Genomic DNA, 27,153 nt, shown 5'->3' with positions numbered 1-27,153 from the left:
GGACTGCAGCCTGCCAGGCTCCTCAGTCCATGGTGTTTCCCAGATAAGAATACCAGAGTGGGTTGTCATTTCCTTCTCCAGGGGATCTTCCCGACCCAGACCCAGGAATCGAACCTGTGTCTCCTGCACTGACAGGTGGGTTATTTATGGCTGAGCCACCAAGGAAGCCCTGTCTATAAACAGGTGATAGATAAACAAATTGTAGTACAGTCATAAAATGGATCTACTTGGCAACAAAAAGGAATAAACTACTGCCACACACAATACAGATGGATCTCAACAATATTATGCTAAGCGAAAGTCAGACACACACAGAAAAATACTGTATGATTCCACTTGTATGGAACTCCAGAAAAGATAAATCTACTCTACAGTGTCAGAAAGCAGATCAGTGGTCATCTGAAGTAGGGGTTAGAAGGGTAGGGACTAGCTAGGAAGGGGCACAAGGGAACTTTCTGGAGTGATGGACATGTTCTTCATCATAACTGTGTTGGCAGTTACAGAGCTATACAAATTTGTCATATGTACACTTAAAATGATGCATTTTATTGTAAATTTTGTTTCCAAATATTTGAGTAAAATGAGAAATGAAACAAAGAAAAAAATTCCAGAGCTGCTTACTCTTTATAGATTATCTCGTTTGAATTATTTTGAAAGAGTGGGTTTCTGTCTTTTTTCTCTTAGAAACTGATATAATCCCATAATTATCTCAAGAGGACTGCTTTCTTGATATTCATACTGTAATTCTCCTTTTTTATCACTAATATATTAAATTTCTAATTTAACTTCATTTTAGAATGAAAACAAGATACCTGATACTACCTTCAATATCACTCAAACTAGAGTTTATTAAATCTTCAGTTTAAATTTCAAAGTCTAATGATATTCCTAAGGACAATACAATATGAATTTCCAGATAAAAAGTCATGGCTTTATAAACTCATTCCCTTTATAAATTTGCCTGGCTAGTCAAACATATAATTACAAAGTGAAACAAACAATTGCCAATGTCACTTCATCCTACCTTCAGCTCACAGTCTTCATTCACAGCTAGATTACTAGGTTTTAGGTCCTAGAAAGCAAGAGAGGACAGGATCAACTTTATGATGCTTGGTAAACTCTTTCCCTAAAGGTAATGATGAAGAGCTAAACATAAAAGACTTGATCCAGCTATAAACAATTTCCATTCTATAGTCACTGTTCCGTTCCGTTCCATCGCTCAGTCGTGTCCGACTCTTTGCGACCCCGTGGACTATAGCCTAACCAGGCTTCTCCGTCCATGGGATTCTCAAGGCAAGAATACTGGAGTGGGTTACCGTTTAATTAGCCTTAAATACGTAAAACAAAAAAAAACAAAAAACCTATACATCCTCTGTCTTTAATTAGCTTAAACCTAGAGTAAAGCTGCGAAATCAGTCAATATTTCAATGGCTAAAATACTTAGACTAGAATCTTGCTATCTCCCCACCAACCATCCCAATAATGTAATCAAAATACAATACCTACCCTGTGAATTATGTCGGCTGAATGTATATACTGTGAAAAAGCACACACACACACAAAAAATAATCAGTGAAAGAAAAAGTTATCTCCAACTCCCATCATATTATACGACATATTTGAAGTTCATTTTTACTTTTTAATGAGTCAATATGAAATGTTAGGATTAAGAGCAGGATTAGAAATCAGAACAAGTAATTATCAGTAGTCTATACTCTGATCATAACTATGATTTCTATACCATCAACTCTATTCATAGAGCTGGAGTATGAGTGAAATAGAGCTTTCAACCTATTTTATTTATTTATTCAACCTATTTTATTTCAAACTATTTTCTAGTGGGTGCTCTAGAGCACAATAAGGACTCAAAGCTGCTAAATGTTAAAGGTGGTTTAATTTAAAAACATTGTTTATCTGCCCCTTCCACAGGGGGCAGATAAAACCCCCAAATTAACCCCTTTGAGGATATTTTCAAAGTTTCAACATGACACACAACAGATATCAGATTACATCGAGAAATTATTATTATTGCTTAGATGTAATAATAAAAGAGTCCTTAACTCTCACACATGCCTATATAGAAGTATCAAGGGGGTGGAAAGATATGAGGTCTAGATTTGCCTTAAAATAATCCAGGGTTTAGGGGAATAGGAAAGGAACAAGATTAGCTGTATGTTGGTAATTGTGGTTGCTGAGTAAACATAGGGGTTCATTATACTATGATTGTACTTGTAATTACTATATTTGAAATCTTCCATAAGATAAGTCTTGTTTGTTTTCCCTTAAGCCCTAAATAGAAGGGAAAGAGGGAGAATTCATTTCTGAAAATTATTAGTCTGTACCTTGAGACCTCTGAGAATCTGGTAGATAAGGAACTGAACGTGGTCATCTGTAAGCTTCTGACATTTCACGATGTTGTTCAGATCTGCCCCCATGAGATGGGTCACCAGGTACCTAAAAATTAATGGAGAGTTACACAATAATCCAGAACCCTAAGAAAGCTCTGATCTTCATAAGACTATCAGAAGTCCACTCAGTAAGTACCACAGTGACAGCTAAAAGCTTAGTAACTATTGATGGGGGGCTCATTTTCAACATCACTATTCTAACTTTACTGCCTGTCGTCTATTTTTCTAAAAATTTTTATACTTGTTCCAACTTGCCATCTTTTCCTAGGTTCTCTAAAGACAAGAGAGAAAAAAAAAAAAAAAAAAGCAGGGACTTCTGTGGTGGTGGGGGCTTCTCTGGGGGCTCAGTTGGTAAAGAACCTGCCTGCAATGCAGGAGACCTGGGTTCGATCCCTGAGTTGGGAAGATCCCCTGCAGAAGGGCATGGCAACCTACTCCAGTATTCTTGTCTGGAGAATACCATGGACAGAGGAGGCTGGCAGGCTACTGTCCATAGGGTCACAAAGAGTCAGACACGACTGAACGACTAACACTTTCACACTTTCTGTGGTGGTAGAGTGGATGAAAATCTGCCTGCCAATGCAGGGGACACGGGTTGGATCCTTGGCCCAGGAAGATCCCACATACTATGGGCTGTGAGCCGTAACTACCGGAGCCTGCGTGCCTAGAGCCTGTGCTCCACAGCAAGAGAAGCCACGACAGTGAGAAGCCTGTGTATCACAACGAAAAACAGCGCCTGCTCACCACAAGCAGAGAAAGTCCTAGTGCAGCAACAAAGACCCAGTGCAACCAAAAATGAAAGTAACTGTTAAAGGAAAAAGGAAAAGATGGAGATTAGAGTGACATACGTGTTTGCATCAGTTTTCTTAAAGACGATTTTACTGCATGAGAAATGTACACTGTAACTAAACGCATGGCCGTATTTTTAAATCCACGGTTACATTTTCCACTTCATATTGCAGGGTCTAAAATAGGAGTATCTTCAAATAAACTTATTTACAAAACAGAAACAGACTCACAGACAGAAAACAGATTTATGATTACCAAAGGCAGGGGGGGAGGGATAAATTAGGAGTGTTTGGATACAAACTACTATATATATCTGAATCACTTTGCTGTATACCAGAAACTCACACAACATTGTCAATCAACTACACTTCGGTTAAAAAAAATAAAAGTATCTTTGAATTTTCAAATTATAACTCTCCTCATTTTTTAGGAATGACTGGAAAAAGGATGCTGGCCACTGACAATATTCCTGCACTTACTTTAATGAAATATTTTATCTGTAAGTAAGTCAGGCATTCTAGAACTTCTCCTCACAGGTGCAGTGCTGGGTATTTTTTATCCTGTCTTCACATCACAGGATTAGGGAATGATCACATTCAAGTCCAACAGGTTTACCACAGAGATTCTAGATGCAATGCCCTACCCACTCATTACGTATCACACTGCTCTGGGAACATAAAAACCACAGTAGTTAGTACAAAACAGTGTAATTTTTAAAAATTCGGTTAGGTTTTATCTATTAGGAGAATCATTACCCATTCCTGAGGCAGAATGTATATCAGCTGAACTACTAAAAAAGAGGCTGATTTCATTTCTTTTCAATTACTATTTTTTTCAATATGTTATTTTTGTTTGTTTGTTTTAGGCCACCACATGGCTTACGGGATCTTAGTTCCCCAGCCAAGGATTAAACCCAGGGCCTTGGTAATTAAAGCGTGGAGTCCTAACCACTGGATCGCCAGTGAATTCCATTTTTATTTTTGATAAATTTGGAAGAAAAGAAACCAAGCCAGCAATTTACATATACTATTAATGTCTTACATGGCTATATATGTGTATGACCTGTCTTCACACACACACACCCCCCACTATATTTATTACTTTCTTTCCTCAAACAAGAATTTTTTTTTTTCTATTTCTTAATTTCACTGTTTGGTTATTATGGTCAGTTCACAATTTCATAAAGAGCAATAGGACTTAGCATAGATGTAACCTTAAGTAAGATTTTAGCACTTCATATATATATATATAAAGATTTTTAATGATTTATTTATTGCAGTTTTGGCTGCAGTGGATCTTTGTTGCTGTACATGGGCTTTCTCCAGCTGCAGCCAGCGAGGAATAACCTCTTTAGCTGCAGTGGGCAGGCTTCTCACTGCTGTGGCTTCTCTTGTTGCAGAACACGGCCCCAGAGCACAGGCTTAGCTGTTCCATGGCACGTGGACTCTCCCAGACCAGGGATCGAACCCATGTCCCCTATACTGCAAGGCGGATTCTTAACCACTGGACCACCGGGGAAGTCCAGCACTTCACATTTTTAAAACTTGCATGTTTGTTTATATTGCCTTGAGGAAAGATAACTCTAAACGTCATTCAAGCTATGCTGGATGTTTTGAAATATTTTCATAAAGGTTGTTCTGACTTAAGAGATGTTCCAAGCTCAACATAACATAACCAAAGGCATTAGTGCTTATTCCATGCCAACCACTATTTATTATGCCTGTGTCTCATACACTCTTCCCAACAACTCTGTAAGTTTCATTAGTATTACCATTTTGCAGAGAAAGAAACACAGACAAAGCAAGTATATATTAATCTGTTCAAGGTTAAAAGAGTGGTCATGTCAGGGGCTGAATCCAAAACTGTCTGATCTCAAAGACCATGATCTTAAACCACAGCCCATACAGCCTCCAGGTTCTTCTAGATGACACAGAATTTAAGTCAAGAGAATGATTTAAGTTTTACAAATACTGCAATATTCCATCCTAATCAGTCACTGTATTTTTAATCCCAAATTGATGCACAGTCCAGAGAATATGAGAACATTGTGAAAACTGGTTAATACTGTGGAATCAAGACTTCCCTCAGAAAATCTGGGATAATAGTTGCCATACCCATAATACCAATTATAAAAATTTGCAAGGCTCAGGTTAAGGAAAAGGGAATCCAACTTTTGTTTTGTAAGACTGTTTTGCAAATAATTACATTTTATGACATTGAATAGTGAGAGGGTTATTCTTTCAACTTTCAAAAATATTTTTGAGGAGAAAAGGTAAAGAGAAAAAACACTGCTCTGTGTGATTCTAACTAGAATCTATCTTCATTTGTCTTGAAATAAAACCTAAAGATCTTAAGTCTATAATGGCAGTGCTAGTTCAGAAAGGTGTTAAGCAGTATTAACAAAGCAAACATAGTAATTTTAAGGATCTAAGTACTGTGTTTAAATAGTTACCAACAACTCAAGAAATTCTATACAGTCAGGAGACCACTGACTGCACAGCCTGAGAGAGAGTATGCTTTTGGTTGAAATATCCCACCACTCTGTAATTCCCTTTAAATGCCCTCCCATCAGAGACCGCATCCATTTTATCACTAAAATTTCCAGACAGCGAGAGACTGTCAAGACATTATGTAAGTACATAAGGTTAATCAGTCTACACAGTAATAAATGTCAAACACTGCTGCTAGGCTCCAGTCAAACCAACAGAAACACATTATTCATGGCAGACCTGTCTGGCAGGAACTAACCTAATCACTACATGTTGTTTCCACGAAGCCCGGAAGACCAATCCAAGACAACCAATTGTCAAATTCCAACTCATCACATACAGCAAGATTTTCGAAATAAATTTTGCCACAGTGGACAAAAGCAAGTGTCATGAAAAGTCACTGAATGCTTATGGAAGACATGTCAACTTTTAGAAGCAATGAACGAGGGAGTGGGACGGAAATGTAGGTAGGCACATTTTAAACAAGTCAATCCCAAAGGAGCATTAATAGATGCCACATACTTTCTACACTATTAGTCGCAAATTTAATTACATTTTAGTCAAGACATGCCTTTTATTGTTGGTGTTCATCCATGCGTGCATGCTAAGTGGCTTCAGTCATGTCTGACTCTTTGCGCCCCTATGAATTGTAGCCCACCAGGCTCCTCTGTCTGTGGGGATTTTCCAGGCAGAATGCTGGAGTGGGTTGCCATGCCTTCCTTCAGGGGATATTCCCAACCCAGGGATCAAACCTGTGTCTCTCACATCTCCTGCTGCTGCTGCTGCTAAGTCACTTCAGTTGTGTCCGACTCTGTGTGACCCTATAGATGGAAGCCCACCAGGCTCCCCCATCCCTGGGATTCTCCAGGCAAGAACACTGGAGTGGGTTGCCATTTCCACATCTCCTGCACTGGTAGGCAAACGCCACCTGGGAAGTCCCATCGGTGTTCATACACTTCCAATAATTAAATCCAACCAACAGCTGGAGAGCTATCTAGTTCCCCCACATTTAAAAAGGAATTAAGTAAGCAGGACTTTATTAGGCTGAAAATATGATTTCACAGCCTGATGATACAAATTCTGTTTGCTACTTTTCTTGGGAAGATGGTCTCCTTTAAACTTAAACTATAAAAAGCATAAATGATCATTTCTCAAAGTAAAATGCACTGTAACAATAAAAAGGCAAAACTCTACAATAAGTGGTTTTCAGTACTCTAGACAGCACCCCTTTCAGAGCTTCATTTATTAATCACTTCTTGGAAAACATACAACTGCCAAGACTCCTACCCTACAGCCCCCACTCACCCGCCTTTAAAGCATAATACAATCAGAAAGAACCTATATAGAAAAAAAATCTATAGTTTGGCATTTCTACTTCTGTCATCCCTATTTGACAAAGAAATTATCAGAAAGGGAAAGAAGCATATCCATATTAAAAACAAAGTATTTAAAATAATCACAAGGATCGACAATTTGTAATGACATGCTTCTGAAATACATCCAATGATTCTTGGATGAAAACAGCAGACAGAGTGATTCTATAAAAATGAAAAATAGATCATCTCACTCTTCTCAAAAGGCTTCTCTTTCACTTAAAGACAAAATTCCTTTCAGCGGCAGATAAACCCATACGTGAACCAGGATCTTGTTCCCAATAATCTTTCTCCCGTCTTCATCTGCTTCTCTCCCCTGCTCTCACCTAGCTCCACTCTGGCCTCCTTACTCCAGCCATGCAGGTCCCCTTGCTGCAACTCCAATACAGCATGCAGTTTTCTGCCTCAGGACCTTTGCACTGGCTCTTCCCTCTGCCTGGAATGCTCTTCTCCCACATATATACAAGTCTAATTTTTGTACTTCTTCAAATTTTTCCTTAAAATTCACCTTCTCAATGAGGTCTATCCTTACCATCCCTTTTAAAATTGCATCTCTTCCCCTGCCCTCACATGCCCAGTAATTCCTCTTCCCTGTTCTACTTTTCTTCTTGTCCACAGCATTACTGCCTGCTAAATGCAATCTAATTTCCTCTTTTACAAGCTCATTGTTTACTGCGTCATCTATCTGCACAATGTTCAAGGAGGACAGGGCTCTTTTTTGTTTGCATAGTATCTAAAGTACCTAAAAACACTGTCTAGCAGATATCAGGCACTCAATTACCACTGAACTGAATGACCCAGAACAACTCATATAGCATTACTAGTAAGACCAGGCAAGGGCATATCTTATGAAATACTCAAGCCAAAGATCTTATCTGGTAAACAGACCAGACTGTTCTAACGTGAGGGTAAGAGCACCAGCAGCCAGGTAGGCAGCTTAGCCAGTTTATTTCACAACAAACTACTCTCCTCATTTGAAATGGAGATTACTGAAAGGTGCCCCCTACATTACCTGCAACAAACAAACCAGACTCAAAATGTTACCGTATGGTCTATACTCCAGGATAAAACAAAAAAGTTAGTCAAAAGAGAATGCACTGGGCATGCATTCAGACAACTAGATTGCCAACAAGTCATAAACTGAAAAGCACAAGGTTATTCATTCATTCAACTGCTCCATCAACAAATCCTTATTGTCAAGCACTGGGAGTTCAACAGTGGAAAAGATACAGAATTTAGATGGGAGGAAGGCATATATGCACATGTAATAGAGCATGATCAGAGCTATAAAAGGGGGCATCAAGGAGCTGGAGAACACACAGGGGAGGGCTACAACCCAGCATTATGAAGCAATTAATTAGGGAAAGTTTTCTTGAGGGTCTCAAACTAAAAGCCAGACTTTGAAGCTGCTTTACCTTTTTACAACAGCTAATCTGAGAAAAAGAGGGCATCTGACTGATTGTATCAGACAAAAATGGAACGGTATTTTCTTAAAGGATCTATAATGTGTTTAGATTTCAAAGGTGAGTCCGTGACGACACCTACATGCTTTACCAACTCTCTATGCTCATTTTAGCCGACTTCTCTGATAAGGATATAAATTTCAAATATAACTGTCAATACAGATAACTCATTCATTTTTCTCCCAGATTGCTTCTGTTCCTGTATTATCTATCTTGAGCACTCAACCTATTTTCAAAGAATAAGTATTTCTGTAAGTTCAAGTCACTGGGCTAGGAATTTCTTTCAGTGATGGAGGAAAGCACTATTTCCAAGCAGATAATGCCAATGAGCCAAATTAGGAAATCAACTCACCTCTGCTACACACATACATACACATACAAAATCAGAATTTAGTAACACAATTTTTATCCAACTACAAAGGAAATATTAAGGGTTATCCTCTCCTTTAATTGTCTCCATTTCACAGAAATCTCCTTTTTCTGTGTAATTTATACATTTCCTTCTTTGACTATCTGGAATATATTTCAAGCTCTACACCCAATCCTTACTCATCTGTTTCTTCAAATACAGTTATTACCTTCTTTAGAGGTTTTCCTCCACTAAGGTTCTCTCATAGTCTGAGACCGCTTAATACCCTGTACACTGCTATGACATGGCCAATTTGACTTTGTCCTTTAAGTTATTGTAGGTAAGCATTTATGCTTCATCTTATTGATGAGACCATATGCAACTGAAGGCCTTTAGTTTTGATATTGTGTCTATTCAAGAAGGGTCAGCAAACATCCAAATAATAGAGCTCCGGATCAATAAAAATGTGGTTAGAGCCCAAAAGAATTAAGATATGTACAATTTTATTTGTGGTATTAAAAAATTCAGTTCATCTCTCTCAACTTCAGAAAATTTATAACTACTAAAGACTCAACAAGAAAGAAAATAAACTCCCTGCTCTAGTAATAGAGCTTACAAGCTAGAGGGAGAATACAGAGAAGAACAAACACCTGATGATAAAATTCGCTAAGAACAAAGTAGCATAAGGAGTCGGCCCTGACAGCATAGTATTTCAGCTAGGACGGTGAGGGGGGAGAAAGCTTCTGATGAAATGACCTTTCATAGAGTCTTGAAGGAAATGAAGGAGCCAGTCACGTGGATATGTGGGGAGAGTGTTTCAAGTCAACACTAGAAACCTGGGCAAAGGTCTACTGAGAATGTGGATGACTGTATTCAGGGAAGAATAGAGAAGCCAGAGGGCTGGAATGGAGAGAGTGAGTGGGCAAAGTACTGGATGAGGTCAGAGAGTGCAGAGGAGCAAAAATCATGAAGGATCTTTCAGAACTACCACACTCTATTTTGTTTGGTCATTTAAATTGCTCTTCTCTCCAATTAACAAGAGTCTCAATTTATCATCAAGGATCATGTTTATTTTATTTGCTACATTCTCCAGAGAATGAGTTCAGTTCAGTTCAGTCACTCAATCGTGTCCGACTCTTTGCGACCCCATGAATCACAGCACGCCAGGACTCCCTGTCCACCACCAACTCCCAGAGTTCACTCAAACTCATGTCCATCGAGTCGGTGATGCCATCCAGCCACCTCATTCTCTGTCGTCCCCTTCTACTCCCGCCCCCAATCCCTCCCAGCATCAGAGTCTTTTCCAGTGAGTCAACTCGTCACATGAGGTGGCCAAAGTATTGGAGTTTCAGCTTTAGCATCAGTCCTTCCAATGAACACCCAGGATTGATCTCCTCTAGAATGGACTGGTTGGATCTCCTTGCAGTCCAAGGGACTCTCAAGAGTCTTCTCCAGCACCACAGTTCAAAAGCATCAATTCTTCGGTGATCAGCTTTCTTCACAGTCCAACTCTCACATCCATACATGACCACTGGAAAAACCATAGCCTTGACTAGACGGACTTTTGTTGGCAAAGTAATGTCTCTGCTTTTTAATATACTATCCAGGTTGGTCATAACCTTCCATCCAAGGAGTAAGCATCTTTTAATTTCATGGCTGCAATCAGCATCCGCAGTGATTTTGGAGCCCAAAAAAATAAAGTCTGACACTGTTTCCACTGTTTCCCCATCTATTTCCCATGAAGTGATGGGACCAGATGCCATGATCTTTGTTTTCTGAATGTTGAGCTTCAAACCAACCTTTTCACTCTCCTCTTTCACTTTCATCAAGAGGCTTTTGAGTTCCTCTTCACTTTCTGCCATAAGGGTAGTGTCATCTGCATATCTGAGGTTATTGATATTTCTCCCAGCAATCTTGATTCCAGCCTGTGCTTCTTCCAGCCCAGCGTTCCTCATGATGTACTCTGCATATAAGTTAAATAAGCAGGGTGACAATATACAACCTTGACATACTCCTTTTCCTATTTGGAACCAGTCTGTTGTTCCATGTCCAGTTCTAACTGTTGCTTCCTGACCTGCGTACAGGTTTCTCAAGAGGCAGGTCAGGTGGTCTGGTATTCCCATCTCTTTCAGAATGTTCCACAGTTTATTGTGATCTACACAGTCAAAGGCTTTGGCATAGTCAATGAAGCAGAAATAGATGGTTTTCTGGAACTCTCTTGCTTTCTTCATGATCCAGCGGATGTTGGCAATTTGATCTCTGGTGCCTCTGCCTTTTCTAAAACCTGCTTGAACATCTGGAAGTTCACAGTTCACATATTGTTGAAGCCTGGATTGGAGATATTGAGCATGACTTTACTAGCGTGTGAGATGAGTGCAACTGTGTGGTAGTTTGAGCATTCTCTGGCATTCCCTTTCTTTGGGCTTGGAATGAAGACTGACCTTTTCCAGTCCTGTGGCCACTGCTGAGTTTTCCAAATTTGCTGGCATATTGAGTGCCCAAGACAGGCGGGTCATGGTGGAGAGGTCTGACAGAATGTGGCCCACTGGAGAAGGGAATGGCAAACCACTTCAGTATACTTGCCTTGAGAACCCCATGAACAGTATCAAAAGGCAAAATGACAGGATACTGAATGAGGAATTCCCCAGGTCGGTAGGTGCCCAGTATGCTACTGGAGATCAGTGGAGAAATAACTCCAGAAAGAATGAAGAGATGGAGCCAAAGCGAAACCAATACCCAGTTGTGGATGTGACTGGTGCTGGAAGCAAGGTCCGATGCTGTAAAGAGCAATACTGCATAGGAACCTGGAATGTTAGGTCCATGAATCAAGGCAAACTGGAAGTGGTCAAACAGGAGATGGCAAGAGTGAACGTAGACATTCTAGGAAACAGTGAACTAAAATGGACTGGAATGGGTGAATTTAACTCAGATGACCATTATATCTACTACTGTGGGCAGGAATCCCTTAGAAGAAATGGAGTAGCCATCATGGTCAACAAGAGTCCGAAATGCAGTACTTGGATGCAATCTTAAAAATGACAGAATGATTTCTGTTCGTTTCCAAGGCAAACCATTCAATATTACAGTAATCCAAGCCTATGCCCCAACCAGTAATGCTGAAGAAGCCGAAGTTGAACGGTTCTATGAACACCTACAAGACCTTTTAGAACTATCACCCAAAAAAGATGTCCTTTTCATTATAGGGGACTGGAATGCAAAAGTAGGAAGTCAAGAAACACCTGGAGTAACAGGCAAATTTGGCCTTGGAGCACAGAATGAAGCAGGGCAAAGGCTAATAAAGTTTTGCCAAGAGAACGCACTGGTCATAGCAAACACCCTCTTCCAACAACACAAGAGAAGACTCTACACATGGACATCACCAGATGGTCAACACCGAAATCAGATTGATTATATTCTTTGCAGCCAAAGATGGAGAAGCTCTATATAGTCAGCAAAAACAAGACCAGGAGCTGACTGTGGCTCAGATCATGAACTCCTTATTGCCAAATTCAGACTTAAATTGAAGAAATTAGGGAAAACCACTAGACCATTCAGATATGACCTAAATCAAAGCCCTTATGATTATACAGTGGAGGAGAGAAATAGATTTAAGGGACTAGATCTGATAGATAGAGTGCCTGATGAACTCTGGATGGAGGTTCGTGACACTGTACAGGAGACAGGGACCAAGACCATCCCCATGGAAAAGAAATGCAAAAAAGCAAAATGGCTGTCTGAGGAGGCCTTACAAATAGCTGTGAAAAGAAGAGAGAATGAGTACTCAAATATAAATCTAAAAATGTCCTTTACCTATTCAGTACAATCAGCAACTTTTACACTGATATAAAAAGCTACACCTAGTGGTTAAACAATCATTTTTAGTTAGTGGAAGGCTAAATAAACTAGGTAATTATCTGTGCATTGGCTTTCACTAAAACAATGGCTGCTGACTGACTCTGTTACAGGTCTTCTGCTAAATCACAGTAGAATCGAAAATCTCACTTCCACACCTCTTTTCACAAACCAAGCACAGATAAGGAACTGTGACAAGGGGAGTAACAAACCCTGGATGGCAAGCCGTAAAATAAGGGGGGAAATGGCAGAAAATAGTAGGTAAAGACTTGGCTATTTCAAGATTCTGGATTTCTATTGGCAAGTAAATATTTACAGAATGCATAAGGCATGTACAGGGCTTCCCTTGTGGCTCAGACAGTAAAGAGTCTGGCTGCAATGTGGGAGACCCGGGTTTGATCTCTGGGTCAGGAAGATCCCTTGGAGAAGGAAATGGCAACTCACTCCAGTATTCTTGCCTGGAAAATCCCATGGATGGAGGAGCCAGGCGGGCTACAGTCCATGGGGTCATAAAGAGTTGGACACAACTGAATGACTTCACTAAGGCATATGCATGCCACCTCCTGCCAATATTACCATCAAGAAGCAAACAGAAATGTCCAAATGATATCTAATCATTAAAAATATCTAGCTGTATCTTATAAAATTTTGTAATCTGTACAACCACATCACATGGCAGTCAAGAACAACTTGGTGGACTCACCTTCTAACCCCACATTTTCCAAATGCCAGGTCTATCTATCAGATTCCATAACTAAACATCATTTCTAACAATCAGAACTCACCACCTATTTATTATTCCCTTCTCAAAAGTATATAGTCTTACAGATGAAAGTATGTAGGGTGCCTAAATTAACTAGAAATTTAAAATTCAGTAAAAAGTTGAAGTCCATGATAAATGAAAAGTACTAACTGAAATGTACAGGGACAAATACACATATCACATGATTTAAAGCCAACTATAAATATGCAAAAAAGAGATTTTAAGTAGCACAGGAAAATTCTTGCTCAAAATTACTGTCTGCTTTAAACATGGCAGCCTGCAGAATCATTTGAACCTTCATTCTGTTTGATTTGGCCAGAATACTGGGTCTTTGTTTATGCTATTTTAATGAGCATTTGAATGCGTTTAGGAAGTGCAGGTATTGTGTTGCGTAACACTGAGCCTAGGTTATGCCAGTTTTCTAAAATTATTTAAATCTGCACACTCTGCAACTGTCAATGAAGATGTTTGACCTCTTGTGCAAATTCCGAAATGACTGGAAAACACTGAAATAACCACAGTCTTAAAAAAGCACTAATTTTTTTCTCAGTGATACATACATCATAAAAAGATAACAATGAAACATTTCCCAAAAGATATCCTTTAGGTTCGTCATTATATTTTCAGAGATTCTCTGGGGTTGAAAATACTTCAGAATTGAACCACCCCAATTTTCATCATTTTACACAGACATTAACTGGGACCCAAAGAGGCAAAGTGACTTGTCCAAGGTCTTATAGGCAACTGATAAACTGGTTCCAAGAGTCTTTAACTTATTTCCCCTAACAAGATTTTTATTTCATCAGGGAAAAGACCAGTGTTTCTGATTATACTGAGCCCTTTTCTAACACTCTGCTCAGCAAGTATTCAACACATAGTACTGAGATTTGCTCCCAACAGGTGAACTAAGATCTTGTTTATAAAGAATCGTGACCCAAATCACACAGTGTTGTATGTCAGTTATATCTCAATAAAGCTGGAAATTAATAAGTAAATAGAACCTAGCTACTGTTACGTAGAAAGAATAGATTCCTGCTTAGTATTTGTTGAATGAATGAAGAAATAAATGCAACTTCTGTTCAATGGGTATGCTTGTAGTCAATGGGCCTTCAAACGGATAAGAGCCAACAGGCCCTACAATGGATAACCTCTCAAAGACACAAGCCTTATATGCTTGTTGGCACAGGAAAAACAGGCTCATAATTCAATTTCATGTACCTGAGAGAGGCAAAATACAGTATTAGCCCAGGTCAACTAATCAATTCCTTTCTTAAAAAAAAAAATCAATCTTCATCACACCTAACATTTTGAGCTGGAGCTCAATCCTAATTCAAATGCTTTCCAAGTATATTATTAATACTTTAGCAATGTTTCCACACGTAGAATATAAAAAATCATCATTCCTAGGGCAATGAGAATACACTGTAACATATTATAATGGTATGACATTATACATTTGTCTAAATCCATAGAATGTACAATACTAAGAGTGACTCCTACAATAAACTATGAACTCTGGGTAATTATGATGTGTCAAATAGCTTCATTCCTTGTAAAAAAAAAAAAAATATATATATATATACACATGTATCATTCTTGTTGAGTGATGTTGATAATGGAGAAAGCTCTCAATTTTGTTGTAAACCTAAAGCTGCTCTAAAAAATTAATTCCTCAAAAAAGTAAAAATTAATTAATGTTAAAAAAAAAAGCAGCACTGCAATATTCTCTTTTCTAAGCACAGTCTACAGCAGGACTCAACAACTTGCAACACACGTGCCCCTGCCTGGGTACCATCCAGTAAGGAGGCTTTGGAGGCCTCCATAGTAATGTCAAGCAGGGCTCAGGAAGCACAGATGTTCTTAGTTATTATCTCCAACCACCCCCAACCTTTGCTTGAGTCTCAAACTTACATCAGCAGGATCAAGGTTAATGTGGGTGGGAGTTCTTGCACTTAGACCAGACTCCCCTTTTCTCATCGTCTACTCTCAGTCATATCACATTCCAACTAACCTCAAGTGGTGGGAAATTTTTTTTACCTTTCCTCCTTCTCTTTTAGTACATTTCTTTTCCCCTTTCATTAGACGGAACACACAAGCTCAAACATAGTATATCTCATCCACCCGCCAAGCTTGCTCTCTGGGAAATGGGCACTTGGCCTAGGATAAGGGAAGGAGAAACTGAACTCAGGATGGGTGGAGTTAAGTTCATCCTTGGCGTCAACAGAGAGTAGAGGCTGCGGAAGGGCAGCCAAGATCTGCAACTTCTCACAACAGTCATCCTTTCCAGTAATACCAAAATTTCAATAGGACAAAATGTGTAACTCTGAATTCAGGGTGTTCCTTCTCTCTCATGGTATAGCGTATCTGTGAACTGGGGACCAGAGGGAGGTATGCTAATTCAGATTTCGGGAAAGGAACAATAGAGAACTCACACAGGTGCAACTCCCACAACATCTTCTGGAATCTATCGTGTACAACCTGGGCATGTGAGAGCATTACTGCCCCAAGTGAGGGCACCCGTGACAGTGGAGTCAGGAGCCAGTAAGTAAATGCTCTCCATCTGAGCTGCGTTCCATACAGCTTTCTATAAGACCTTGGTAATTTTCATCCCATTTGCCCACAATGGTGACCAACTTAATAACATATCCCCAGAGCAGCTTTCTCTCCTTCCCTGTTTCATTTTCCCTAGACCCTGACTGCTGGTTCCTGAGAATCTCAGGCCCTGCTTTCCAGGTGTCCCAGGCTAAAACAACAGAGATGGTTACAAAACTGGGACAATCAGCTCTATCTGTCAGCTGCCTAAACTCGTGAGGCTGGCCCCTTGTCCTTGAACAGAAATCCAATATTTCAAAGATCAGCATGTATTTCCCATAGGATAAAATAAATGGAAGAAACCATATGGAACGGGGCTCCACTACATTTTCTGATGTAAACATGTCCTTTTAAAAGCTAGGACAGACGATTTGAGAATAAAAATCATGCTCAAAACTCCCTATACTCTTCTCCATGGAACTCTTGCCAGAACCCACCACTGTCTCTCCAAATAGGGCAGAACGTGCCTGAGGTGATGAAAATACGAATATATACCACCCAAATACACTCTTCTGTATCCATCTCTCATCCCCAAGAAGAGCTGGGTGACAGGAATAAAGAATCTAAATCAAATACTGCAAAGTGGTTCAGGAGTAAAAATGGGCTGGTAATCTTCAAACTCTAGCTGAGGAAGGCAAACACAAAAGATTTACTCACACATCATTGAATTCCTCCAGAGACCTTGCAGGTGTGAAAACATCCAACAGACCAATCACCTGTAACAAAACATAAAAATTAAACAGTAAATAAATACTGAACTTATCCATCAGGCCTCAGTCATTTTAATAGGAAACAATTCCTATTAAATCCTGCTCCTAGTTCAATAACGTCACATCCTCACATACTTAATGACTCCAATTCATTTTTTACCCAAATTATGCTTTTGCTTCTTACTTGTCAAACACCACTTTTCATAATAAACCATTAAAATCTTCATGTCTTTAGAATTTAGTCACATATAGCCATCAGCTTATCAGGAAGCAAAAAGATTTAGGACTCAGCTTACACATGCACTAATAGTTTAACGACTAACAGGAAAAAGTTGTGCTTTTATACCTGTTGCTATAGTATCATTTTTCTTTTTAAAATATTATTCAATAAAAATTACCATATAATCTTCAAAACTGACATTTTAAAGCCCCAATATATCCTCTCAGTATATTCTTGGTACTGTTCTCATAACATTCTTAATATTAAGATCATTTTTTTATTTTTAAAAAATTTATTTATTGGGACTTCCCTGATGGTCCAGTGGTTAAGAATCTGCCTTCCAATGCAGGGGACTCGGGTTTGTTCCCTGCTTGGGAAACTAAGATCCCACATGCTGTGGGGCACCTGAGCCCTGGAGCCATAGCAAAAGATCCCGCATGCCTCAGTGAAGACCCTGCCTCAACTAAGGCCCAATGCAGACAAATAAATAAATATATATATTTTAAATTAATTTATTTACTTTGGCTGCACTGGGTCTTCATCGCTGAAGGTGGGCTTTCTCCAGTTGCAGCAAGTGGGGGCTACTCTTCATGGCAGTACGTGGGCTTCTCCCTGCAGCGGCTTCTCCTGTTGCGGAGCAAAAAGCCCTCGAGCTCTCAAACTGCAGCTGTGGCTCGTGGGCTGCAGATCGAGGACTCAGAAGTTGTGATGCACGGGTGTAGTTGCCTCATGGCATGTGCAATCCTCCCCGATCAGGAATGAAACCCATGTCCTCTGCATTAACAGGCAGATTCTTAACTCCTGGACCACCAGAAGTCCCAAGGTAATTCCCTTAATCAGTATCAGGTATTTAGATCAGACTATAAAAATGGAAGGAAAAAAAAGCTAACTTTACACAAAGATAAAACAAAGAGCTACTTAATACTCAGTAACCCACTGTCTTTGAGCAGTTTTTCTGGTCATGGATTTATCCTGATTAATCCACTGGAGAAGGAACAGGCTACCCACCCCAGTATTCTTGGGCTTCCCTGGTAGCTCAGTAGGTAAAGAATCCGCCTGCAATGCAGGAGACCTGTGTTCGATCCCTGGGTTGGGAAGATCTCCTGGAGAAGGCAACGGCTACCCACTCTGGTATTCTGGCCTGGAGAATTCCAAGGACTATATAGTCCATGGGGTCGCAGAGTCGGACACAACTGAGTGACTTTCACTCACTCAATCCACATTTACCATACCCCTCTTCCCCAGTTCCTCCTGAAACCAAGACAACTCATTTCTACAAAGCTAGGCACTAAGAAGGCAAGCAAGGCACATAATTCATGTGTAATGTGCCCAGCAAGATTTAAGAGTATCTGGAAGTGAAACAAACAAAAGCTAAATGGCCTTCATGAAAACTGACCCATAACTGCAGACTCCTCAGCATGCTGCTCTAACCAACCAAGCTAAATAAACACCTCTAAAGGTAAAATAGATATGCAGATGACGCCACCCTTATGGCAGAAAGAGAAGAGGAACTAAGAAGCCTCTTGATGAAAGTGAAAGAGAACAGTGAAAAGGTTCGCTTGAAGCTCAACATTCAGAAAACAAAGATCATGGCATCTGGTCCCATCACTTCATGGGAAATAGATAGGGAAACAGTGGAAACAGTGTCAGACTTTATTTTTTTGGGCTCCAAAATCAATGCAGATGCTGACTGTAGCCATGAAATTAAAAGACGCTTGCTCCTTGGAAGGTAAGTTATGACCAACCTAGATAGCATATTAAAAAGCAGAGACATTACTTTGCCAACAAAGGTCTGTCCAGTCAAGGCTATGGTTTTTCCTGTGGTCATGTATGGATGTGAGAGTTGGACTGTGAAGAAAGCTGATCGCTGAAGAATTGATGCTTTTGAACTGTGGTGTTGGAGAAGACTCTTGAGAGTCCCTTGGACTGCAAGGAGATCCAACCAGTCCATTCTAAAGGAGATCAATCCTGGGTGTTCATTGGAAGGACTGATGCTAAAGCTGAAACTGTAATACTTTGGCCACCTCATGTGACGAGTTGACTCACTGGAAAAGACTCTGATGCTGGGAGGGATTGGGGGCAGGAGGAGACAGGGACAACAGAGAATGAGATGGCTGGATGGCATCACCGACTCTGTGGACATGAGTTTGAGTGAACTCCGGGAGTTGGTGATGGACAGGGAGGCCTGGCGTGCTGTGATTCATGGGGTTGCAAAGAGTCGGACATGACTGAGCAACTGAACTGAACTGAACTGAAAAGTAAAATATACTAACACTCAAAATAGTATCATGAAAAAGAGCACTTCTAATCAGAAAGTTATGCCATTCAACCAAATACCAATTTTTAAAACTAATTTCAATTACAGACTGAACCCAAAAGGGAAATAAACTAAAAAAAGGCCCTGGAAAGTCTTTGCATCTTTTTCCAAAGGAAAGGCAGTTATCAATCATCTACTTATTCACACAACCGTACATAAGAAAACCAAAATTATCTACAATAGTACTATCCATTATCACTAACACTAATATTTTGAGATACTTCGATTTTTCTGATGTACATAAATTAAACTGGAGTAATACTATGCATAATTCTATACCCTGCCTTGTCACTTAACATGTGACTATTTTCATGTCCTCAATTATTTTTCAATCCAGTTTCCCTGGTGGCTCAGTGATAAAAAAATCCACCTGCCAATGCCAGAAACATGGGTTTGATCCCTGATCCAGCAAGATCCCACATACCGTGGAACAACTAAAACCATCACTGTTCAATACTCAGCCTTCTTTACGGTCCAACTCTCATACTCATTGTGGGCTTTCCTGGTGGTTCAGTGGTAAAGAATCTGACCTCCTATGCAGGAGATGCAGGTTCGATTCCTGGGTCAGGAAGATCCCCTGGAGAAGAAATGGGAACCCACTCCAGCATTCTTGCCCAGGAAATCCGATGGACAGAGGAGCCTGATGGGCTGCAGTCTATGGGGTCGCAGAACAGTCAGACACAACTTAGCAACTAGACTCACACCCTTATATATGACTATGGGAAAAATCATAGCTTTGACGATACAAATCTTTGTCTGCAGTTATGTCTCTGCTTTTTAATATGCTGTCTAGGTTTGTCTAATGAGCAAGTGTATTTTAATTTCATGGCTGCAGTCACCATCTGCAGTGATTTTGGAGCCTAAGAAAATAAAATCTGACACTGTTCCCACTTTTCCACAACTATTTGCCATGAAGTGATGGGACTAGACGCCATGATCTTGGTTTTTTGAAAGCTGAGTTTTAAGCCAGCTTTTTCACTCTCCTCTTTCACCCTAATCAAGAGGCTCTTTAGTTCCTCTTCGTTTTGTGTCATTAGAGTGGTGTATCATTTGCATATCTGAGGTTATTGATATTTCTCCCAGCAATCTTGATTCCAGCTTGTGCTTCTTCCAGCCCAGCGTTCCTCATGATGTACTCTGCATATAAGTTAAATAAGCAGGGTGACAATATACAGCCTTGACGTACTCCTTTCCCAATTTTGAACCAGTCCACTGCTCCATGTCCAGTTCTAACTGTTGTTTCTTGACCTGCATACAGGTTTCTCAGAAAACAGGTAAGGTGGTTTAGTACTCCCATTTCTTTAAGAATTTTCCAGAGCTTGTTGTGATCCACACAGTCAAAGGCTTTAGCGTAATCAATGAAGCAGACGTTTTTCTGGAATCCCCTTGCTTTTTCTATGATCCAATGGATGCTGGTAACTTGATCTCTGGTTCCTCTGCCTTTTCTAAATCCAGCTTGTACATCTGGAAGTTCTTGATTCATATACTGCTAAAGTCTACTTGAAGGATTTTGAGCATTAATTTGCCAGCATGTGAAATGAGCACAATGGTACAGCAGTTTGAACATTCTTTGGCATGGCCCTTCTTTTGGATTATAATGAAAACTGACCTTTTCCAGTCCTGTGGCCACCGTTGAGTTTTCCAAATTTGTTGGCATCCTCAGTGCAGCACTTTAACAGCATCATCTTTTAGGATTTTAAATAGCTCAACTGGGATTCCATCACCTCCACTAGTTTAGTTCGTAGTAAGATGGCTGGATGGCATCACCGACTCTGTGGACATGAGTTTGAGTGAACTCCGGGAGTTGGTGATGGATAGGGAGGCCTGGTGTGCTGTGATTCATGAGGTCGCGGAAAGTCGGACACGACTGAGCGACTGAACTGAACTGAACTGAATGTTTCCTAAGGCCCACTTGACTTCAAGCCCAGGATGTCTCGGTCTAGGTGAGTGACCACACCATCGTGGTTATCCGTCATTAAGACCTTTTTTTATAGTTCTTCTGTGTATTCTTGCCACCTCTTTTTAATCTCTTCTGCTTCTGGTAGGTCCTTGCCATTTCTTTTACTGTGCCCTTCTTTCTGTGAAATGTTCATCATTTTTATGGAGTATTAATCATAAGAACTAAGCCATGCCGTGTGGGGCCACCCAAGACGGACTGGTCATGGTGGAGAGGTCTGACAGAATGTGGTCCACTGGAGAAGGGAATGGCAAACCACTTCAGTATACTTGCCTTGAGAACCCCATGAACAGTATCAAAAGGCAAAATGATAGGATACTGAATGAGGAATTCCCCAGGTCGGTAGGTGCCCAGTATGCTACTGGAGATCGGTGGAGAAATAACTCCAGAAAGAATGAAGGGATGGAGCCAAAGCGAAACCAATACCCAGTTGTGGATGTGACTGGTGATAAAAGTAAGGTCCAATGCTGTAAAGAGCAATATTGCATAGGAACCTGGAATGTTAGGTCCATGAATCAAGGCAAACTGGAAGTGGTCAAACAGGAGATGGCAAGAGTGAAAGAGTCTGAAATGCAGTACTTGGATGCAATCTTAAAAACGACAGAATGATTTCTGTTCGTTTCCAAGGCAAACCATTCAATATTACAGTAATCCAAGCCTATGCCCCAACCAGTAACGCTGAAGAAGCCAAAGTTGAACGGTTCTATGAACACCTACAAGACCTTTTAGAACTAACACCCAAAAAAGATGTCCTTTTCATTATAGGGGACTGGAATGCAAAAGTAGGAAGTCAAGAAACACCTGGAGTAACAGGCAAATTTGGCCTTGGAGCACGGAATGAAGCAGGGCAAAGGCTAATAAAGTTTTGCCAAGAGAACGCACTGGTCATAGCAAACACCCTCTTCCAACAACACAAGAGAAGACTCTACACATGGACATCACCAGATGGTCAACACCGATATCAGATTGATTATATTCTTTGCAGCCAAAGATGGAGAAGCTCTATACAGTTAGCAAAAACAAGACCAGGAGCTGACTGTGGTTCAGATCATGAACTCCTTATTGCTAAATTCAGACTTAAATTGAAGAAAGTAGGGAAAACCACTAGACCATTCAGATATGACCTAAATCAAATCCCTTATGATTATACAGTGGAAGTAAGAAATAGATTTAAGGGACTAGATCTGATATATAGAGTGCCTGATGAACTCTGGACGGAGATTTGTGACATTGTATAGGAGACAGGGACCAAGACCATACCCATGGAAAAGAAATGCAAAAAAGCAAAATGGCTGTCTGAGGAGGCCTTACAAATAGCTGTGAAAAGAAGAGAGCGAAAAGCAAAGGAGAAAAAGGAAAGATAGAAGCATCTGAAAGCAGAGTTCCAAAGAATAGCAAGGAGATAAGAAAGCCTTCCTCAGCGATCAATGCAAAGAAATAGAGGAAAACAACAGAATAGGAAAAACAAGAGATCTCTTCAAGAAAATTAGAGCTATCAAGGGAACATTTCATGCAAAGATGGGCTCAATAAAGGACAGAAATGGTATGGACCTAACAGAAGCAGAAGATATTAAGAAGAGGTGGCAAGAATACACAGAAGAACTGTACAAAAAAGATCTTTACAACGAAGATAATCATGATGGTGTGATCACTCACCTGGAGCCAGACATCTTGGAATGTGAAGTCAAGTGGGCCTTAGAGAGCATCACTACGAACAAAGCTAGTGGAGGTGATGGAATTCCAATTGAGCTATTTCAAATCCTGAACGATGATGCTGGGAAAGTGCTGCACTCAATATGCCAGCAAATTTGGAAAACTCAGCAGTGGCCACAGGACTGGAAAAGATCAGTCTTCATTCCAATCCCAAAGAAAGGGAATGCCAGAGAATGCTCAAACTACCGCACAATTGCACTCATCTCACACGCTAGTAAAGTCATGCTCAAAATTCTCCAAGCCAGGCTTCAGCAGTATGTGAACCGTGAACTTCCAGATGTTCAAGCAGGTTTTAGAAAAGGCAGAGGCACCAGAGATCAAATTGCCAACATCCGCTGGATCATGGAGAAAGCAAGAGAGTTCCAGAAAAACAGCTATTTCTGCTTCATTGACTATGCCAGAGCCTTTGACTGTGTGGATCACAATAAACTGTGGAACATTCTGAAAGACATGGGAATACCAGACCACCTGACCTGCCTCTTGAGAAACCTGTATGCAGGTCAGGAAGCAACAGTTAGAACTGGACATGGAACAACAGACTGGTTCCAAATAGGAAAAGGAGTATGTCAAGGTTGTATATTGTCACCCTGCTTATTTAACTTATATACAGAGTACATCATGAGGAATGCTGGGCTGGAAGAAGCACAGGCTGGAATCAAGATTGCCGGGAGAAATATCAAAAACCTCAGATATGCAGATGACACCACCCTTATGGCAGAAAGTGAAGAGGAACTCAAAGGCCTCTTGATGAAAGTGAAAGAGGATAGTGAAAAGCTTGGCTTGAAGCTCAACATTCAGAAAACGAAGATCATGGCATCTGGTCCCATCACTTCATGGGAAATAGATGGGGAAACAGTGGAAACAGTGTCAGACTTTATTTTTGGGGGCTCCAAAATCACTGCAGATGCTGATTGCAGCCAGGAAATTAAAAGACGCTTACTCCTTGGAAAGAAAGTTATGACCAACCTAGATAGCATATTGAAAAGCAGAGCCATTACTTTGCCAACCAAGGTCCGTCTAGTCAAGGCTGTGGTTTTTCCCGTGGTCATGTATGCATGTGAGAGTTGGACTGTGAAGAAAGCTGATCGCCGAAGAATCGATGCTTTTGAACTGTGGTGCTGGAGAAGACTCTTGAGAGTCCCTTGGACTGCAAGGAGATCCAACCAGTCCATTCTAGAGGAGATCAATCCTGGGTGTTCATTGGAAGGACTGATGCTAAAGCTGAAACTCCAATACTTTGGCCACCTCATGCGACAAGTTGACTCACTGGAAAAGACTCTGATGCTGGGAGGGACTGGGGGTGGGAGGAAACGGGGACAACAGAGAATGAGATGGCTGGATGGCATCACCGACTTGATGGACATGAGTTTGAGTGAACTGCGGGAGTTGGTGATAGACAGGGAGGCCTGGCGTGCTGTGATTCATGGGGTCGCAAAGAGTCGGACACGACTGAGCAACTGAACTGAACTGAACTGAATTATAAGAAAATACTATAAAACAAGTTTCCAGCATTAAAGTAGATCAGAGGAACATTCCATAATAAATTCATTTCTCATTTTTTAAATGGAAATTTGCTTGTAATTCAAGTTATATTTTAGTCTATTTCCTCACTCTTTCTGCCACTATATGCTTTCAGACACTTAAGTAACTTAGGAATTGAATACTTTAAAAAGACATTTATAATGCAAATAATCAGCAAATATCTCTGATGAAGAGATATTTGAATCACTGTTCTATAATGATCCAAAAGTTAACATACAGAAGTTACACATCTTTATTAAACTGACAACTCAAGAATCACTTGGGCTCAGTGACCAAACATAATATTTAATGTATTTACACAAAACACAAAAACAACTTGTTCTATCATAGTAAGATTAAATCTCAGTTCAGTTCAGTTCAGTCGCTCAGTCGTGTCCGACTCTCCGCGACCCCATGAATCACAGCACGCCAGGCCTCTCTGTCCATCACCAACTCCTGGAGCTCACTCAAACTCATGTCCACAGGGTCGGTGATGCCTTCCAGCCATCTCATTCTCGGCCGTCCCCTTCTCCTCCTGCCCCCAACCTTTCCTAGCATCAGAGTCTTTTCCAGTGAGTCAACTCGTCGCATGAGGTGGCCAAAGTATTGGAGTTTCAGCTTTAGCATCAGTCCTTCCAATGAACACCCAGGATTGATCTCCTCTAGAATGGACTGGTTGGATCTCCTTGCAGTCCAAGGGACTCTCAAGAGTCTTCTCCAGCACCACAGTTCAAAAGCATCAATTCTTCGGCGATCAGCTTTCTTCACAGTCCAACTCTCACATCCATACATGACCACGGGAAAAACCACAGCCTTGACTAGACGGACCTTGGTTGGCAAAGTAATGGCTCTGCTTTTCAATATACTATCAAGGTTGGTCATAACTTTCCTTCCAAGGAGTAAGCGTCTTTTAATTTCATGGCTGCAATCAGCATCTGCAGTGATGTTGGAGCCAAAATAAAATAAAGTCTGACACTGTTTCCACTGTTTCCCCATCTATTTCCCATGAAGTGATGGGACTAGATGCCATGATCTTCGTTTTCTGAATGTTGAGCTTCAAGCCAAGCTCTTCCCTCTCCTCTTTCACTTTCATCAGGAGGCTTTTGAGTTCCTCTTCACTTTCTGCCATAAGGGTAGTGTCATCTGCATATCTGAGGTTATTGATATTTCTCCCAGCAATCTTGATTCCAGCCTGTGCTTCTTCCAGCCCAGCGTTCCTCATGATGTACTCTGCATATAAGTTAAATAAGCAGGGTGACAATATACAACCTTGACGTACTCCTTTTCCTATTTGGAACCAGTCTGTTGTTCCATGACCAGTTCTAACTGTTGCTTCCTGACCTGCATACAGGTTTCTCAAGAGGCAGGTCAGGTGGTCTGGGATTCCCATCTCTTTCAGAATTTTCCACAGTTTATTGTGAACCACACAGTCAAAGGCTTTGGCATAGTCAATGAAGCAGAAATAGATGTTTTTCTGGAACTCTCTTGCTTTCTCCATGATAAGCGGATGTTGGCTATTTGATCTCTGGTGCCTCTGCCTTTTCTAAAACCTGCTTGAACATCTGGGAGTTCACGGGTCACATATTGCTGAAGCCTGGCTTGGAGAATTTTGAGCATGACTTTACTACTAGCGTGTGAGATGAGTGCAATTGTGCGGTAGTTTGAGCATTCTTTGGCATTGCCTTTCTTTGGGATGGGAATAAGACTGACCTTTTCCAGTCCTGTGGCCATTGCTGAGTTTTCCAAATTTGCTGGCATATTGAGTGCAGCACTTTCACAGCATCATCTTTCAGGATTTGAAATAGCTCAACTGGAATTCCATCACCTCCACAACCTTTGTTCGTAGTGATGCTTTCTAAGGCCCACTTGACTTCACATTCCAAGATGTCTGGCTCTAGGTCACATTATCGTGACTATCACATTATCGTGACTATCCTGGTCGTGAATATCTTTTTTGTACAGTTCTTCTGTGTATTCTTGCCACCACCTCTTAATATCTTCTGCTTCTGTTAGGTCCATACCATTTCTGTCCTTTATCAAGCCCATCTTTGCATGAAATGTTCCCTTGGAATCTCTAACTTTCTTGAAGAGATCTCTTGTTTTTCCTATTCTGTTGTTTTCCTCTATTTCTTTGCATTGATCACTGAGGAAGGCTTTCTTATCTCTCCTTGCTGTTCTTTGGAACTCTGCATTCAGATGCTTATATCTTTCCTTTTCTCCTTTGCTTTTCACTTCTCTAAGACCCCCAAATAAAATTTATAAAAGGATTCCCTTAATCACTTTAAAATTTTAAAGTGCACAGATCTCCAGGCCCTTAACCAGGTAATAATAACTTAGCAAAAGGATGCAGCCAGCAGGCTGCTTCCCTTTAATCTGCCTTAGATCAAGTGTTAATGAGATCAAGGTCAAAAGTTCAGTCAGGAATGGGCCAGGTTAAGTTTGTCGTGAGTAACTCTTACCAGTCATAGAGGACATCCCCCAGCTCTTGTAAATCCATACGAAAATTGTGTATGTCATTTATTATCAAAAATAGTATAAATAACTTAAGATAAACTATGAATTGTACGTCAGAGGCATTTTTGTGTGAAAGATTACTTGTATACCTGGCACCTAAAAATTCTATTTGGTAGCAATACT

General features: G+C 40.5%; 1 protein-coding gene across 4 annotated transcripts in view; it reads right to left on the bottom strand.

Annotated features, from left to right (window-relative positions):
* MAPK14 (mitogen-activated protein kinase 14) overlaps nucleotides 1-27,153 on the bottom strand; it is an 83,002-nt gene that overhangs the window by 23,454 nt on the left and 32,395 nt on the right. For all 4 annotated transcript variants that reach the window (XM_055407280.2, XM_055407281.2, XM_055407282.2 and 1 more), the window contains 4 exons: nucleotides 16,736-16,794; nucleotides 2,343-2,454; nucleotides 1,507-1,536; nucleotides 1,025-1,072 (listed from right to left, as the gene is read on the bottom strand). In XM_055407280.2, the coding sequence (XP_055263255.1) occupies nucleotides 1,025-1,072; nucleotides 1,507-1,536; nucleotides 2,343-2,454; nucleotides 16,736-16,794 (249 nt within the window). The remainder of the gene's footprint in view (nucleotides 1-1,024; nucleotides 1,073-1,506; nucleotides 1,537-2,342; nucleotides 2,455-16,735; nucleotides 16,795-27,153) is intronic.

Source organism: Moschus berezovskii, chromosome 23 (assembly GCF_049115385.1).
Source record: "Moschus berezovskii isolate FMDL1 chromosome 23, NW_MosBer_1.0, whole genome shotgun sequence".
Classification (NCBI taxonomy): Eukaryota; Metazoa; Chordata; class Mammalia; order Artiodactyla; family Moschidae; genus Moschus; species Moschus berezovskii.
This window is presented reverse-complemented; position numbering and strand designations above follow the sequence as displayed.